The sequence below is a fragment of the Cryptomeria japonica genome, chromosome 3 (genome assembly GCF_030272615.1).
Source record: "Cryptomeria japonica chromosome 3, Sugi_1.0, whole genome shotgun sequence".
Taxonomy (NCBI): domain Eukaryota; kingdom Viridiplantae; phylum Streptophyta; class Pinopsida; order Cupressales; family Cupressaceae; genus Cryptomeria; species Cryptomeria japonica.
In genome coordinates, this window is record NC_081407.1 from 801,987,194 (window position 1) to 802,004,040 (window position 16,847).

The 16,847-nt window shown below is 33.0% G+C and overlaps 1 protein-coding gene across 1 annotated transcript in view; it reads right to left on the reverse strand.

Moving 5' to 3' along the window:
- LOC131036832 (small GTPase LIP1) overlaps positions 1-1,907 on the reverse strand; it is a 42,112-nt gene extending 40,205 nt beyond the window's left edge. The window contains exon 1 of the mRNA XM_057968824.2: positions 1,212-1,907. Coding sequence (XP_057824807.2) covers positions 1,212-1,311 — 100 coding nt within the window. The 5' untranslated portion in view covers positions 1,312-1,907. The remainder of the gene's footprint in view (positions 1-1,211) is intronic.
- Positions 1,908-16,847: the final 14,940 nt, after the last annotated feature.

Genomic DNA, 16,847 nt, shown 5'->3' on the forward strand with positions numbered 1-16,847 from the left:
TTATGAACATGGATCTGATTATGGGTATTCTGTAATAATCTGAATACTGTAACTTAAAATAAGAGCACTGTAAATCAATCTATGCTGATTATAATAATGAAAAATAGGGGGAACGGTTTATCAAGACACCCTATCGTATATGGAAAGATAGGGGGAACAGTTTAATAAGACACCCTATCATGTGTTGAAAGATAGGGGGAACGGTTTAAGAAGACACCCTATCATATGTGTTAAGATAGGGGGAACGGTTTATCAAGATACCCTGTTGTATATGGAAAGATAGGGGGAACGGTTTGATAAGACACCCTATCATGGATGGTATAACAGGGGGAACAGTTTGATAAGACACCCTATTCAGTTTGCCTTGATAGGGGGAACGGGTGATTAAGACACCCTATCCGGTTGGACTTGATAAGGGGGAACGGTTGATCAAGACACCCTATCAAGCATCCATAATAGCTTACAAGTAATTCCTGGCTTGTAACTTTCTTTGATGCCATTCTTGAATATTATCGTGCATTATGTCACAAGCCTTCCTCGTCTGTAGATCTATACAAGTAAGGCCTTGTAAGTCTGAGCTAATTTGACTATACTTCATTGCTCTCAAATGATATCAGGAGGCCCAAACCTATGACAATAATTGGCGAGGTCCTGTGGATGTTACGATTTATATCCCATCACAAGCTTCTTATATGAGCTGATATATTACGATATAATTTACAAGCGAGATGATATTTTACACTTGATTTAATATGTTGCTCAAAACCCATTCCTCGTTAAATAAATTGATCAAAACTTGTCTTTCTGTGGAAGTGTTTTCGGGCAACATAAAGGTAGCTTCCAGTTTAATTGATAATTAAATGGCCGCTGTACTTAGTAAATAAACTACACGAAGCAGCACAATAATAACTACACTAGATCTCGCCTTTTATGAAACAATCAAAGCCCATCTGAATGAATTTAATACACATATTTGAAAGAGGCCAATAATTAATTATTAGATCATTTAGAGATCCAGATTTTCATGAATGTGTCTAAATTTCTAATGGACAGTGGCTTAAAACAAGATGCACGACGAAACAACATCAAATGTTATCGTAATTAAACTACTGAAGCTGTCATAAAACAGCGCGGACCTCACTTAGTCCAAGCATCACGAATAATAAGCTTCAATTATCCAAAAAAACAAATTTAAAAATAGAAAAATTTACCTGAATCTCCGACAACAAGAACCCTCACTTGCCCGCATGGCGAAAACCCGTTTTGCTCTCGAAATCTATCTCTATCTCTGTCTTTGTCTCGCCGAAACATTTCTCCCAAATAAAATACCGAAAATAAACCCTGCTAATTTACTCCGTGCAACAAACAATCGCTCCCTGAACCTATAAGCCCCTCGACTGAGAGCAAACTCAAGCTAAAATCCAAAATACATTCTGCAAGATCTCCCACAGCAAAAACGTCGGTCATCTCGGCACACTGACAGAAACCAGATCCAGAGGAACCACAAAAATTTTGCCAAATTGCGTTCAGAAAAGATCCTTTACTCAGAATGACCACAAAATAGTTTCAAAAACCTATACAGATCTTCGACATATCCTGAGGCGCGCAAGGCCGGAATGGGTACTGCTTAAAATGCTTCAAAGGTTTGAATTGCAAAGTCCAAATAACCCATCAGATCGGGCTCATTTCTGGCTCAAAATAGACAAAAAGACTGTCAAAATCTCCAGAATTCTGAGAGGAATTTGCTTTGAGATCCAGAAGACTGTTGTTGAATAGAAAAGAGAGTTGACAAGCTACAACAGAAAGTAGGCTAACGGGCAGAACCACAAGGTTTGTTTTGTTTTTCGTTGCGGTGCTTGTGCTTTGTGTAAAACGGTGTTTTACAATTTAATCAAGAATTTATTTATGTGGAAGTGCGGGGATGAAGGGTCTCCCGCTTTAAAGGTCTGGATATTGGGAAATTTCACATGCATATGGTTTTTTAATTATTTAATCATCTTTCGGTAGATGATAAATTGCAATATGAGAATTTTTATTAATTTATTCTTCTTCAGGTCATTTAGAGTAATAAAAATATTATTATTTATATTGTATGCTATTGGTTATATGTTGTTATTGTGGACTTTAAGTCACTCAAAAAAGTTAAAATTTATATTAATTAATAAATATTAAGTTAATTATTAAAATTAAATTAATTAAATATCAAGTTAATTGATGTGGAGTGCCTTCAATAATGACATGTTCTACCTACCATTGATTTATTTATTTTTTATGAATGTATATATTACCATATAAAAGATAATATTACACAAATTTAAAAAAAAAAGTGGATGAAAAAAGTCACATCCTTAGAGTTCACATGAAGCATTAGCCCAAAGCAAGATAATAGAAAACATAAATCAAGCAATTGGACAACTTGAACGCATATAGAAGGAGTGGGGGGATCTCAATCATTTAGTTTGCTTCATACATCAACAAGATTTGGAGTAACCATAGAAGGTGCACCCATCATTATTATCATTAACATTTTTCTTGGTTTTCTCAAGTAACCACTCAAGCAAAAGAGATGCCAAGAGTCAAATGAGGATATCTATAAGTTTGCTAAGCTGGAAGTTCCTCCACTTACAAGTGGCAAAGAGGCAAAGTGGCTTTTACTAGATTTCAACCATCCCATTGACCATGAAACCTTCTCACAAGAGAAGAATAAGCCTATGAATGACTCCCTTGATGGCGATTGGTTGTTTGGCTATGGTCACTACAATGTCCATAAGGAGGAGATCAACCTCGAGACGAGGTGGGAGTTGAGGGTACCCTAGCCACAACATGAGGGGAATCACCCTAGTGATACAATAGCATTAGTAAGCAAGCCACCTCAAGTGCAACTTTACTTTCTTACACTTGAATTTGCAATAACACATGAGATCAAATCATAGCTTTAACATAAATTGAAATTTGACAATTAGTAAAACATCTTAAAAAATAGCAAAATTTCTATATTTTCATATGTTAAACAAAATCTCCACCTTGAAAATGTGACACATATAAATGAATTTGTGAAGAATGTGAGGCCAGTCCTCTAATAAGACCATATACTAAGAAACAAGATCAAGTCTTAGTAGATTGAAGAATTAATGCATCTAAGATCAAACATCCAATGCTCTAGGATAAAACTAGAAGAGATGTTTGAAAGACTCTTGATGTCCACAAAAAGGTCATCGAGGACCAAGAACATCCAAGCAAGATAATCTAGAAGTAATGGGAAGGCCTTGAAATAGAAAACACCAATAAAAGTGGGTCAATGTATACTCAAGCATTATTGACCACGTGGTGTGAAACCTACATTGCCAAACTAAAATTGGTGGTTGCAAATGCCACCATTGATTGAAGATGGGCACCATGGGAAAATGAGGAGAAAGCCAATTATACCCTTAGTGAGGCTTATAACTTTAAAGAGTAGTATATGGATGTCATTTCTAGTCTTTCCATTAAGGTTTGCATGATCTAATACCAATTTTTTTATCCATATAAGTCAAGATAGCTTTTATAATTGTGTAAGGTTCCTTGATCCTAGCCAAAAAACTAAAATTGTGTCTTGACTTCATTCCAAGAAAAAAATTACTAGTAGTTTTGGAGAAGATATCCAGAGGTGTTTTGATCCCCTTTTAAAAAATATCTTAGAGCATGAATCCAAGGAGTCTTCATGAGAGGATGATTCTAACTCTAAAAATAAGAGACCATAAAAAAAAAAATTGGTTCATGACAAGACCAATACGAAAGCTAGAACCATTTTATAGAAGCCAAGGTTTCATATCTTTTCAAGCCCATCTAATATTTTTTATCACAAAGGTCCCTTGAATCTAAACAACATATTCAATAATAAGAAGGGTATGAAGGCCAATCCTCTTTCATGATGGTTGTAGAACTTGATGACTAGAAGAAATACAATACTACACTAAAAAAAATTAAGCTTCATTACCCTCAAGAGCATGAATGAGCCACTTAGTGCATAGAGTCAAACCATGTCAATAAGTGGAGATAAATCCCAACCCTCCTAATTCATGTGGAAGAGAACAAAACTTCCAAGCCATATGATGGGAACCTTGATGATTATCTAGAGAAGACTAGATGAAATCATGAAGGATCTTCTCTAATTTCAAATAAGAATCTTTGAAGGGAACTTAGCAAGAAGAGTAGTAGACATGAGTGGCTATAAGAATTTTGGAGCAAATCTATAATTTCTTAGCTAGAGATAAAGGTTTTACTGACCTAACAGGTCATTTTTTTTTACTCTAGCAAGAACATCTTGCCTCATAGACTAGATACACTTGAAGGGAAAATGAGATGCCCAAAAACTTGAAAATTTCATCATGATCAACTCACTTTCATCCAAAATAATTAAGCTAAGAAGGCTTAGGGAGGAAGGATTGTCGACAACACCAAGTCTTTCTTCATTGAATGACAAAACCTAAGCCCTTGCAAAAAAAAATCCAAACATTGAAGATCCTATTTTATGTTATTTTCCTCTTTCAAAATAGTGAAAAGAATCATTAACAAAGTGGCTATTCACAAGATGAGCTAAATAATTGAGTAAAAAATGCCTATAACCAATCCTTGGAAAATGGAATGACCTAAAAGGCACCCAAATTTTTCAACAATAAGCATATACAAAGTTGGAGATAGAGGGTAGCCTCGATGAATAAATTGAAAGAGCTCAAACGCATTGGATTGCCAAACATTGACAATAAGACAAGAAAAGACATTAGTAAAAAGCATACATAGGTATATTGAATGAACTAAGATCCAAATCCTAAGTCTCTTAGAATTGCTAGGATAAAGGTCCACTCAATATGATTGCAAGCCTTGCTAAAGTCAATTTTGATGAAAAAGCTCGTTGATGGGATCATCAAGCCTATTCCATGCCTTTCAAAATTGTAATGATGTTATCTAATATATATCTAGATTTGATAAAACTAGTTTTCTCAAATTGCACGTTTTAAAGAAGAAGATGACACAACTTCAAGGCTAAGCCTTTATCGATGATTTTATAAGAGATATTGAACAAGGTGATGAGCTTCAAGTTGCATATATATTTTAGAGCACCAAATTTAGGCATGAATTCAAGATTACCTTTGCTTGTTATAAGAGTTGGTATATAAGGCTCTATACTAGATGCAAGATTTAGTTGAATGTTGTAGCCACCCAATATCTAGGAACTTCTATGAAAGAAAAAGAGAGATCAAATATAAGAGAATAATTTTATTTTATCAAAGGATTCAAATATATAATGATGATAAAGTTAAATGGATTAGAATACAAAGGGAAACCCTTTGTTATATAGACTAAGGTGAGACATAGGATTGCATAAGATCGTGACATGTATCTTAATATTATGACTTGAAGCATAAAGCGATTTCATATGTGTACCGTGAGTAAACTTAAATTAATGGTGTTCAAATAGGACCTCGTTAGGTAAAACTCCTCCCCAAAAAAGAGAAAGCACAAGAAAACTACTCTATAAGAAGAAGAAGAAAATTATGTGAGTAATATTTTCACCCCACAAGAAAGAAGAAGAAGGAGAAGAAGAAGAAGAAGAGAGGCAATGCAACCCCCCTTAAAGTAGAGTCTCCTACAATTATAATAGATGCTTGACACTAAACGTTGAAGATGGCCCAATCTCATCAAATATCATTCCTCCCCCTAGCAAGAAAAAAAACCAAGAAAGTATGTAGGATGTCTTCCCAATAATGAAAGGAATATAAAGGAAGATAGATCAAGATATGTGATGTCTTTGAACTCTACTCATGTGTCTCCATATCTATGTCAAAAGATTCCATAATCAAATCAAGTGTTCTAGGCCATATCGATGAAGATGAAAATACACCTTATGGAAATTGGTGTAAAACACAATCCTATCAAAGGTCTCTTCACTAATACCAAATTATGAAAAATGATAGAGAAGAAACACAAGGATCATAATGTTCCTCCACAATATCTCAAAAATAAGATGCAACATCACAAGAAGTAACATTAAAGAGGAGATGGATATCATCAATAATGTCCTTCAAGTCTGCAAGATAGGATTGTAATGTCCCTACTACTTAGAGATCACTGTCCTACAAAACAAACTGTTAGAATGCAACAAATATATATATAACTAATCTAATTTTCAATTAAACTTCAAATACTTAAAACTAGTCTCAATTCTTATTTAATAAAAGGATACGAGTGTAGTATTGGGACATGTCCTTAGGCGGTTGTAATGTCCGCCTTCTTGGAACCCATCATGGTTCCAAGCCTTACCAGGAAATCAATGGATAATTGGATTCCTTTCTTGGATGTAACATCTTACATCCAAGCCTACCAAGGAGGATCATCATATATGATCAATTTCTTGCCTTGGATGATACATCTTATCATCCAAGTCTACCAGAGAGGACCGACCAGATCCGTCTCTTCTTGGGTGAGCTTTTGACACCCAAGCCTTTAACATATATGCATATGAATAATTAGTATATACTGCCTACAAGGGATCATCATAATCCCTAAATTAGGCTAAGGGAATTTCCTCCCAATAACCTCCATCACATAGCCAAATTATTGTTATTCACATAACATTTTATATTTCATTATCATTTTTTAATCTATAATTTATGCATGCATCTGCATATTCCTTAATTACTATTATTGATCCTATGTCCATACAAATATCCTGCATACATACATATATCTATTGCTACATATACATGAGACAATATTATTATAAAACTATCACTCTGTCAAAGAGACAAATCCATTATAAACATATATGTGTGTGTGTGGCACACACGTCCACACACATATATATTCTTGTGGCATAAAAACTAACCGCTCTGATACCCATTTTAATGTCCCCTACTAGGGTTTGGTCTATTTAAACCATAAATAATCCTTCTCAACATACTTATGATGCAAACTAAATTGATTTGGAGACAAACTATCTTAACATAATCCAATAAGCTTCTTTCTGATATTAACTTAAGGACTTTATTTGATTAATATTTGTTATTAATGTACATATAGCTTTATATATATTTATATACGTTATTTATTCTCGAGTATTATCATTATATATTACTGCATATGTAGTTCTTATAAAACATTGTAATAATTATAATTTTATTTATTATTACTATTATAATCTAAATTTATATCACTATCGGGCTTCATATATTAAGCATACATATTAAGCACATCCCATGCATACCACCAAGAACACAGATGTTACTGTTTGTAACTCAATAACAGTTATGTTCTAAGTCTGATCAATGGTCCATTATCTTTTTTTCTTCCCTATCTTTCTTTTCTTGAATTATTCACACAACATTATTCATACTCATATTCTCCCTCACCTTCAAACTGAATTTACAATAATTATATATATTTCATATCTTAACTCCAAATAAAAAACACAACCATTCACTAAACACCTACGTGAATGGTCACACGTTCTTAGATACTGATTAGTAAATATTAGTAACAATTGTCATTACAACTTGATAGGGGTTCACCTAGTTTGCTCAACACTTCACCTAGTTGGTGTTGCTCAATTCCACAAACTCCTCAGGCCTAGTTGCATTCTAGACCTCTAAGTCATTCTCAGTCTCTTCTAGGGTTTTCTTCTTAACCATTCCAAGGTGTTTGCTTCAAGTGTTTTAGCTAGGAACCCTACCAAGTTACAATGCCTCCCACATGCTCAATTATGGCTTTCTTGGCTTCAACTTGTCAAATTGACCTCCTACTATTGTGAGTTGATGTAGAGGTGTGGAGGTTTCTAATAACATGTTTTGAATGCCTTTTGGGTCCATTTGAGGTTTGCAATTTTTTCCCTCCTTACCGATTTCACCATTTTGCCTAGAAAAGGGCTACAAGGAATTAGCCCTATTAGGCCTCCAAAATCCAGTTTTCTATGGCTTGGAGGAAAACGGTCCAAAAGACCCCCTAGAAAGTTTGGATTTTCTTCAAATATACACCTAGCCTCAAGTGATTTTTGTGGTTTTGGCTCCTTAATCAACCGTACAATATGCTAACCCCAAAATGAGGGTTTTGAAGGGTTTCTAGGCCTTCTAGCCGACAGTGACTGGTCAAGTTGGTGTTTGGGAATCAAATGATTTTGTAAAGGCTTCTCCTTACATTGGAAATTCTATCCCAACTTCATGGACCCCTCCAAAATATTAGATGGTGGTTTGGCATTCACCCCTGCACTTTGCACTTTAATTTCACCCTGTTTCCTCTAGTGGGGTTGCTCCTGGACTCGCCTAGAACAAAGTGACAGTCATATTGAAAATCATCTCCAGAACTTTTCCCTGCACATGTACATTTTACAAGTGGTTTCCCTTCATTTCCCAATAGGATGTGATGATAGCATGTGTGGAATTCATGGGGCAACCATTTTACATAAAATTGCTATATACAAGCCAAAACTGGTTGTGTGCAAACCAAAACAAGAAAACACTAATGTAAACTATCTACAAAGCTTGAAATGGAACTAAAAAATTTGTAAAACACCAAATAAACTCAATCCATTTCTGGATTAATGGATCCAATCCATTCGTATTTACAAAAATGAACAAAACAAGCCAAAATGTTGCCAACTAGTCTGAAAATGAGTAGTTTCATATTGTTGAACTTACAAAACCAAGTCTCCAACCTTGGTAACCATGAAAGAGAGGATTCTTATAGAATTTACCATGTGTGGATTCCTTCTAGGGCGATGGACAATCCCTAACTCCATTACTAACCAATTTAGGACAAAAGTTGTCATGAAAACTTTTTGCAACTTTGCACTTTTGTACTTTTTGGCCTTCTCAACCTATGAGACTTATTATAAGGCATCACTCATGAATTTTAAAACATGTCTAAGACTAATTTTTAACCCTCCCTAATTCCTATACCAAGTTTTGACACTTTTGACCATCAAGAAGGTCAGCTACCTACTCAAACCACTGTTTAGCACAAAATGCAAACCTAAGAAGAATGAACTCAACCTAGGCCTACATTAACTCTAAACACTAACTCTTGGACCCTCCTGGAGTCCTTATTCACTTACTGACTTGGCTAGGGTCAGTACAAGCCAAAATTGAGAAATCACCACTAGCCTAAGTCCTAGGTTCTCTTGCACTACAACTTTCTTAATTCAAATCAGTGCCTTCTTATTTAATGGAAATAATAGTAACCCAAACTTTTACAAAGTAAGTCTTTGATTTCATTATTATCAATGTTATCAAAACTTATTTATAGTAGTCTTTAATTACTAATCCCCTCCTTATCTTCCGTTGAAAATAGTCAATGCATTCCTTGGCCACGTCAATGATTCTTAGTGAGTCAGTTGTGTAAGACATATAAGCACCGTTTCATATGGCTACTCTTAATCAGTGTTTAACTAAACCGATTTATTTTGTCAAGGAATCGTATTTCTTTTAATATATTCGATTCATTTACAAATATATTACTATTAATAATATCAATATTAATAATAGTAATTTGCTAGAATGACACTGATAAATAATCTTCATATTTGTTGTCATAGTGTTCATTATTCTGTTATAATGGATATGTTCATCAATCTACATGGATCCACTTGACATCAATGACAATATTTCCATCACGCCCTTCAATATATTTCATGTTGGTTCTTCTTTTAGAGTATTATTGTTGTTCACTGGTTCATAAGCCCTACCTTTTCAAAGCGTAAGTTCTACCTTTAGAATGTGTATCCATCTAAATCACTAACTTTTAGTCTTTGTTTAATTTATCTTTGACTAAGATAACTACCTTTGCACTTCCTTGATTGTTGTATTGTCATCTTTATTCAAAATATAAATTGTGTTTATAATTAAGAATATGTAGATTAGGTTTAATATATAAATTATGTTTATAATATTAATATATTTTAATTAAATAATAATATTTAATAAATATATTTCAAATAATCATTCGTTGTTAATTATTATATTAATTAATAATAATAATTGCTTCATTTAGGATATATATATAACGATCAAGGAGGGGACATGACAAGGATGCACAAAATAAACCTCAAATATTCATCAAGTACTCATCCTAGGTAGCTATATTTGAAATATAATGAATATCGTGTTGCATTGGATCACAAGAAACCATGTATGTAGCAATAATATTCTCATTAAAAGCAACAATAGATGAAGGAGATGGAATACCAACGAATGTCTCTAGTGTTAGGAAATGGCGTCTCAACCTTGCATTTACACAAGGTTACTATTTATTGTAAGTTTTCATTTGAGCATGAATTAGTCCAAAAAAATTCTCAAGGTTTCAGATTGGCTAGATAAGAATGCTAGTAAATTCTTGTTGCAAGATCATGTCTAGATTTGAAGATATTAAAAATTTTATTTTTGAAAGTTGTGAATGAAAGTTAAAGAGTCAATTTTGAGGGCATTAGAGGCTCTGAAATGGCTTGAAAGTGTTTGTAAATAATATAGTAGACTATAGCTTGATAGATCACATCATGATCTTTTTGACACTTCAAAAGTTCATCAATCAGATACCTAATTCAAAATTTATGGCCTTTGAAAGTTGGATCTCTTAAAATAGGAAATATAAGAACACGTTGGACACAAATGAGTTGTAAAAGGGAGCTACACATGATGGTGCATGTGCTGACACATTATAGGGCATCTTGGATGGGAGATAAGTTGGGCACTACTTTTTTGGTAGTTTTAGCTTGTGGTTTTGTAATACTATTTGATGGTTTCATGTTTTGTATCGCCTATATATTAGGTGCATAAGATGGAGGTTGTGTGTAAGAGTCTTATAACTATTGAGTTACCTCTGGATCTCTAATTGGTGATACTCCTGTGAGAAGATTTCTCTACAAGTATACTATATTATGTTGTTGATTTTTTCATAATATATTGGGTAACTTTTGGAGTTTAGGGTTTTTCTCTCGAAAGGGTTTTCCCCATGATATATATCGTGTTTATTGTTAATCTATTTGCATGTTATATACTCCTATATGTGGTTCTTATTTTGTAACATTTTAAGATTTGTAATAAAAATTATGTTATCTCCCACACTAGATTAGTGTTAGGAAGCATTTTTTACACCTTAGCTTTCTTTCATCTAGAACCTCAGTAGATGAAAGAACACAAAGATTCAAATGAGCATATTGAATCTCCTCAAAAGTTTCCTCACTCTAGATGCATTAGTGTATACATCAAATGAATCTACCAATGTTGGATTACTAAAGTCCTCAACCTCAAAATGTTGATTCAAGATGAAGACTTGATGAACCCTCTAAATCTAGATTAGGAGCCAAAGAAACTAAATTCTCCATGAATGTATGTATAGGAGGAGAAGGAGAAGTCTCTATGTCATCAATATAAGCAAGCTCTTCCCATTCAACAAGCATTATAGTTATTCTATGATCATATGGTCAAAACTCATCAAGTGAAATAAGATAATCTATAACAAGATCCTCTAGGAATGGAGGTTCATTTATCTCCATACATCTCAATGAGCCAAAAGAATGGCTTTATTTTATCCATGTTTGTGTCATTACTAGGAGATTAGGAGTCTAGATATGTCTTTTGAGTTCAAAACCTTTGATAAGTGATAAGAATTTATATGTTTTGATAATATGGTCATATGACATGAACTCGTTTGATGTATGTTCCTTTTTTATGCAGTATAATAGGAAATTATGCTATGAGGAATATCCATGGTAATGATGCACGTAGATTGTGAATGTTACTCTAATAGGGATAAATAGGCTTATATTTGTGCGCGTTAACAATTTCATTTAGGACTAAAGAAGAATGTTGAACCAGTCCAAGATGCTCAGTAATAAAGATCATAAAGTTGTTGGCCGGTAAAAGAGACAACAAGAATTGTCATTGAAAGAGTCAACTACCGGTTGAAGATGGTTCATTATGACTTATCTGAAGACTTTATGATTTCCTTTGTTGTAGGAGTAAATTTAAGACAAAAGTTACGCTAGATTCTCTCTCTGATGTTCCAACAGACTTTGACTGATTCTCAACACTTGTAACTTCACCTTCTTTTTCTCCTTGTTTAATAAAAACATCATCCTTAAACTTTGGGAGTGGTATGCTAGTTAGTTAGGAATTTCACGCTTTAAATAATTGCCCACCTCCTCTTGTACTGTGGTTGGAAAAATAATAGTTTCAGCATTTGTAATACAGTTGTAGTTTAGTTGAGAAACATACTTCCAGCAATATATTATTATGTTATCAAGTACTTTTGGATTAATAAAGATGATACTTTAAGTTTCGGGCATTTGATTCAGTTGTTTGGATGCTTACTAAGGGGGACTACTTAGTGGGTATTCCCTTGATTTCTTTTATCAGTTACTTTTTCATTACGTACTTAGCATTATCTTGATCACGCCCATTATTCCTACAGCCACTGGAATAACTCTTGTGATTGTTCTTGCAACCACTACAAACTAAGTAGAACCCTATTTGTTGAACATGGATAAAGTCTTATCCTTCCTAGTTGTTGCTTAGAAGTTAGTTAGTTTTCCTTTCAAGCATTTCAGTTATTTTCTTTCAATATTTTCCTTCAACAATATTTCATTTTCAGCAATAGGAAAGGTGATTGTTTTAGTCTTTCTAGTGCATGTACCTTGCAGACCCATTTCAAATATATGCCCTGGGTTGATAAATAAATGAACCTTCATGATAAATGATAACTACTTAGTTGGATGTCCAATCCATAAGGTATGACTCCAAGGTCTAGTTGTTGAACCGTTGAGAAGATCAGTCACATCTCTCGATTTTTTCCAAAGGTTGTGAGGGAAATCAATACCAATCAGTGACAATTTGTGTGTCAAACCCAAAACTACAACCAATTACTCCTAGGAAATATTCAATTTTCAAGTCCTACATAAATCTATTATGAATTGATGAAGGTTTAGGAAGTAGTCCATAGACATAGGAAAAAGATGAAACCACCTACAATGTGTCAGGATTTTATCTCACCAAGACTTATAATTCCATCTATCTAGTTTGATTACAATAGGGTGCATGTTTATAGCCATGATTAACTTCTTAACTTTAGTCACATAATAGACCAATTAAGAGACTCAATCCAACAAAGCATAAGATTGCACCCCCATCCAATTATTCAATCAATTACCCTCCTGACAATATATGATTTGGCACTTTATACTTAGTGTGATTATGAGTTTCATTTGCTAGAAAAAAAAATGAAGTAGAATTGATCTTAGTGTATGCAAATGCTAAAATTGGACATGATTAATGTACATTTTTTGATAAAATGAGACCAATATGATCATGCCACTACAAATTGTACATGGAAAAATTATGCACTTTAAAAAACATATAATAAAAATGTTATTGTATGACACTAAACAAAGCTCCAAAAGCTATCAAAATGAGAAGCACTCAAAAACAACAATGAGAATCTACATTTTTTGAAAAAAAAAGCAATAAAATCAAACACTATCTACACAATTATGAAGGCTATAAAATTCTAGCCAAAATAAAAAATTCTCCAAAAAAGGAACTCAAATGAACAAGAAATGAGCCTACAAAATTGGAGAGCGAAATAAAAAATGTTGCTAGAGAGGCGATAGCTAGTTGGGGTCAACATGTTGATGTCACCCTAATGCAATGCTTATGTCAATAGTCAAATTAATGATGCCAACTATTGGGATGATGACATTAGCATAGAGATGTTGGAATGTCATTGAAATATTCTATATGTCTGAAAACATAAAAAAATGCTTCAAAATATTCTTGGAATCTACATGAGTGGAATTATGACTATCGAAATCTTCTTGTATTATCAAATATATTATTTTCAATCCATTACTAAGATTTGGACTGCCAAAATTGAGTACAAGTGTGGCCACAACAATGTGTACCACATGGTGCTCAATAGGTGCTTGTGGGTATTGCATGTACCCCGTAGGACCTACAAATTGTACAAGTTGTAAGTACAACCTAAAAAATATTTTTTAATTAAAATTTGAAAAAATATATATTTTTTTTAATATTTATTTTATACAACATGCTTTTACTAGTGTCTCACAAAATATTCTTGAAGAATCCTTACGATTGTGCAATTTGTACAACTGAGGAGAGAATTTATTCCTGGTGGTCTTAGGAATTTTTTTCCAAATGATAGTCGATCTTTAAGTTCTTAGGTCTCTTGAATGCAATGGTAAGGTCAAATTTCATCCAAAATGCTCCAAATTTTTAGCTACCTTCTAGATTTGACAACTACCTCCCAGCTTCAAATCCTTCTATATCTATGATAACATGTCCAATTTGGACAAATTGAAAGGCAAATTTGACTTTATTGAACACCCTAAATTTAATGGTGAGCTTAGATTTGCACCAAGAAGCTCTAAAACAAACCTATAATATAAATTAACAAAAACAAAGGCTCTCAGATATGGTATTTCTATTAAGTTTTTAGATTCTCCAAGTCATCATATGATGCAAGAGAAGAGCATGCTCAACTTTCAAGATCCACCAATATTTGCAACCTAGATTTAGCAATTAAGACTAACAAGAAGCAATCCCACAAACTTTGATACCATGCAAGAGTTGGTATAGAATGCTCTATACCATGCAATATTTGGCCAAAGATTGTAGCCACTCATGATCTAGGAACTTCTATGAAAACACAAGAGACATTAAATATGAGATAATAATTGTATTCTACCAAATAATGCAAATAAACAACGATGATACAATTGGATGGATTGGAATACAAAGGGAAACACTTAGATATATTGACTAGGGTGGGACATAAGATTGCACAAGATTATAACATGTGTTTTAATCTTATGACTTGACATAAAATGATAAGTATCCTATTTGTACCCTAAGTAAACTGTAAGGTTCCTAACCCATAATATCTCACAAATTACTTAATTACTCATTTAACACATTACGAAGTTAATATTTAAAGCATTAGCTCCATAATTATTAAATATCAAATTATAATTTTAAATTTAAGTGCTTATTCCAGTTAGTGGCACACGTATAACTAAGGTACATTTTACAATGATGGCTTTCATGTCATGAATATATCAATAATAAATCAATGAAATACAAATTTACAATAGATACAAGTTCATAACAACCGTCCTTGGTTATCATTAACCCACACGGTCATTTACAAGTTGAGGATAGGAACATGGCCCAAGCTCTTTTTTTTTCCAACCACAAAGAAATGCTTCCCAAAAGTTCTTCATGCTTCAAAGAACATTGGCCTTGCACAAAGACCTATCTACTTGGAAACAAAGGAATGATGGAAACCTTAGTGGGAAACATCTACATGCATATCTAAAAATATGATAATGGAATGCCCTATTATCAGGATATAGCAGAGAACCATATTGATAAATTTTGCTAGGCTAATTCATCTATTTCAATGAACATGGCTTTGGCCAAAGCACTTTAAAATAAATGAGTTTTCTCAAAAAGAGGACCACCCTTCTTTGTTTATCCACATTCACCACCCTTTCCCAAAATCATTGCTAAAATATGCACACTATGAGAGTTTAATCTACTTCATAAAACGCAAACATTCACACATCTGCAAATGAGTTTTTCTACTCTTTAATCATGCTCATGTACATTCTAATGCAATATTCACCTATAATTCAATATCATGAAATGATTATGTAAATAATTGTTATTTTTTGATACAAATATGAAACTGTGTGGCTCTTTTATGCATAATGAGCATGATACTACTTATATTGTTCTTTTCCAATGTAATTTCATTGAAAATATGAATGCAAATTTTTATAATAATAGTTTAAATGAATATGCAATATTTATTTTTTTAAGAAGGTATATCACATGTATGTATATATAATACACACACATGCACGTATCACTATATATAATATATGCATATACATTCTTAAGAAATCATATAAAATAGATAATAATTTCATAGTTTTCCAGTCACATAATACAATCATATTTCATTTGCATTCAAGAGTTTATTTGCATATCTACTTGTTGTCCTAATGTATTTTTATTTTAGCAATTCAAGTTTTCCAATTTGGTTTAATAGATATAATTGTTTTCTTTTTTCCTTTCAAGTGAGAATGAGAGGAAAAATCAAAATTACACTCTATAGAATTTACTAATATATTCACATGTCAAATTGTTGCTACAGATATGTATAAGTTTATACATGATGGTATATTAATATATATAATATTAAAAAAATTGCAAAAGCTTTAGGTTTTAACCACTTATAATAGAGATAAATATTTCATGAAATTATAAATTTAATTTTATTGCACTGACATTTCAAAAATGAAAAAACAAAACAATAACCTACTTGGAAAATGAATACTGGAATCTATTAAACTTGTCCAAAAATGAGAATGATCACTCTCTAGCCAAAATCTCTTTAAAATCTAAATGATGCTAACTCATCAGTTGCTATAATTTCTATTGTTTTTGTGAAGAAATCATATTTAAAACCGCCCAACACCCATCAAGTTTCTCTTTGTTTCCCTATGTCTGCAAGATTATTAGAATTAGTGATTTGTACTCATGCTCAAGTTGATATCAAATACGCCTAAGAGAATATAGAAAGACTGGTGATAAAAAGTAGCAAACTAGGTCTAATGTCCACTTAAGTTGAGGTGGTGCGAGCTAAAATTTGATGGTGTTGCGAGACAGTCTACAAGAGAGGTGACTGTAAGGGGAGTTATAAGAATGCACATGAGGGATTTGGAGGCAACTTATGCAGAGAATCTAAAGGGTAATACGAACAACCAAGCTGAAAGGATGGCTCTACTCTAGGGACTC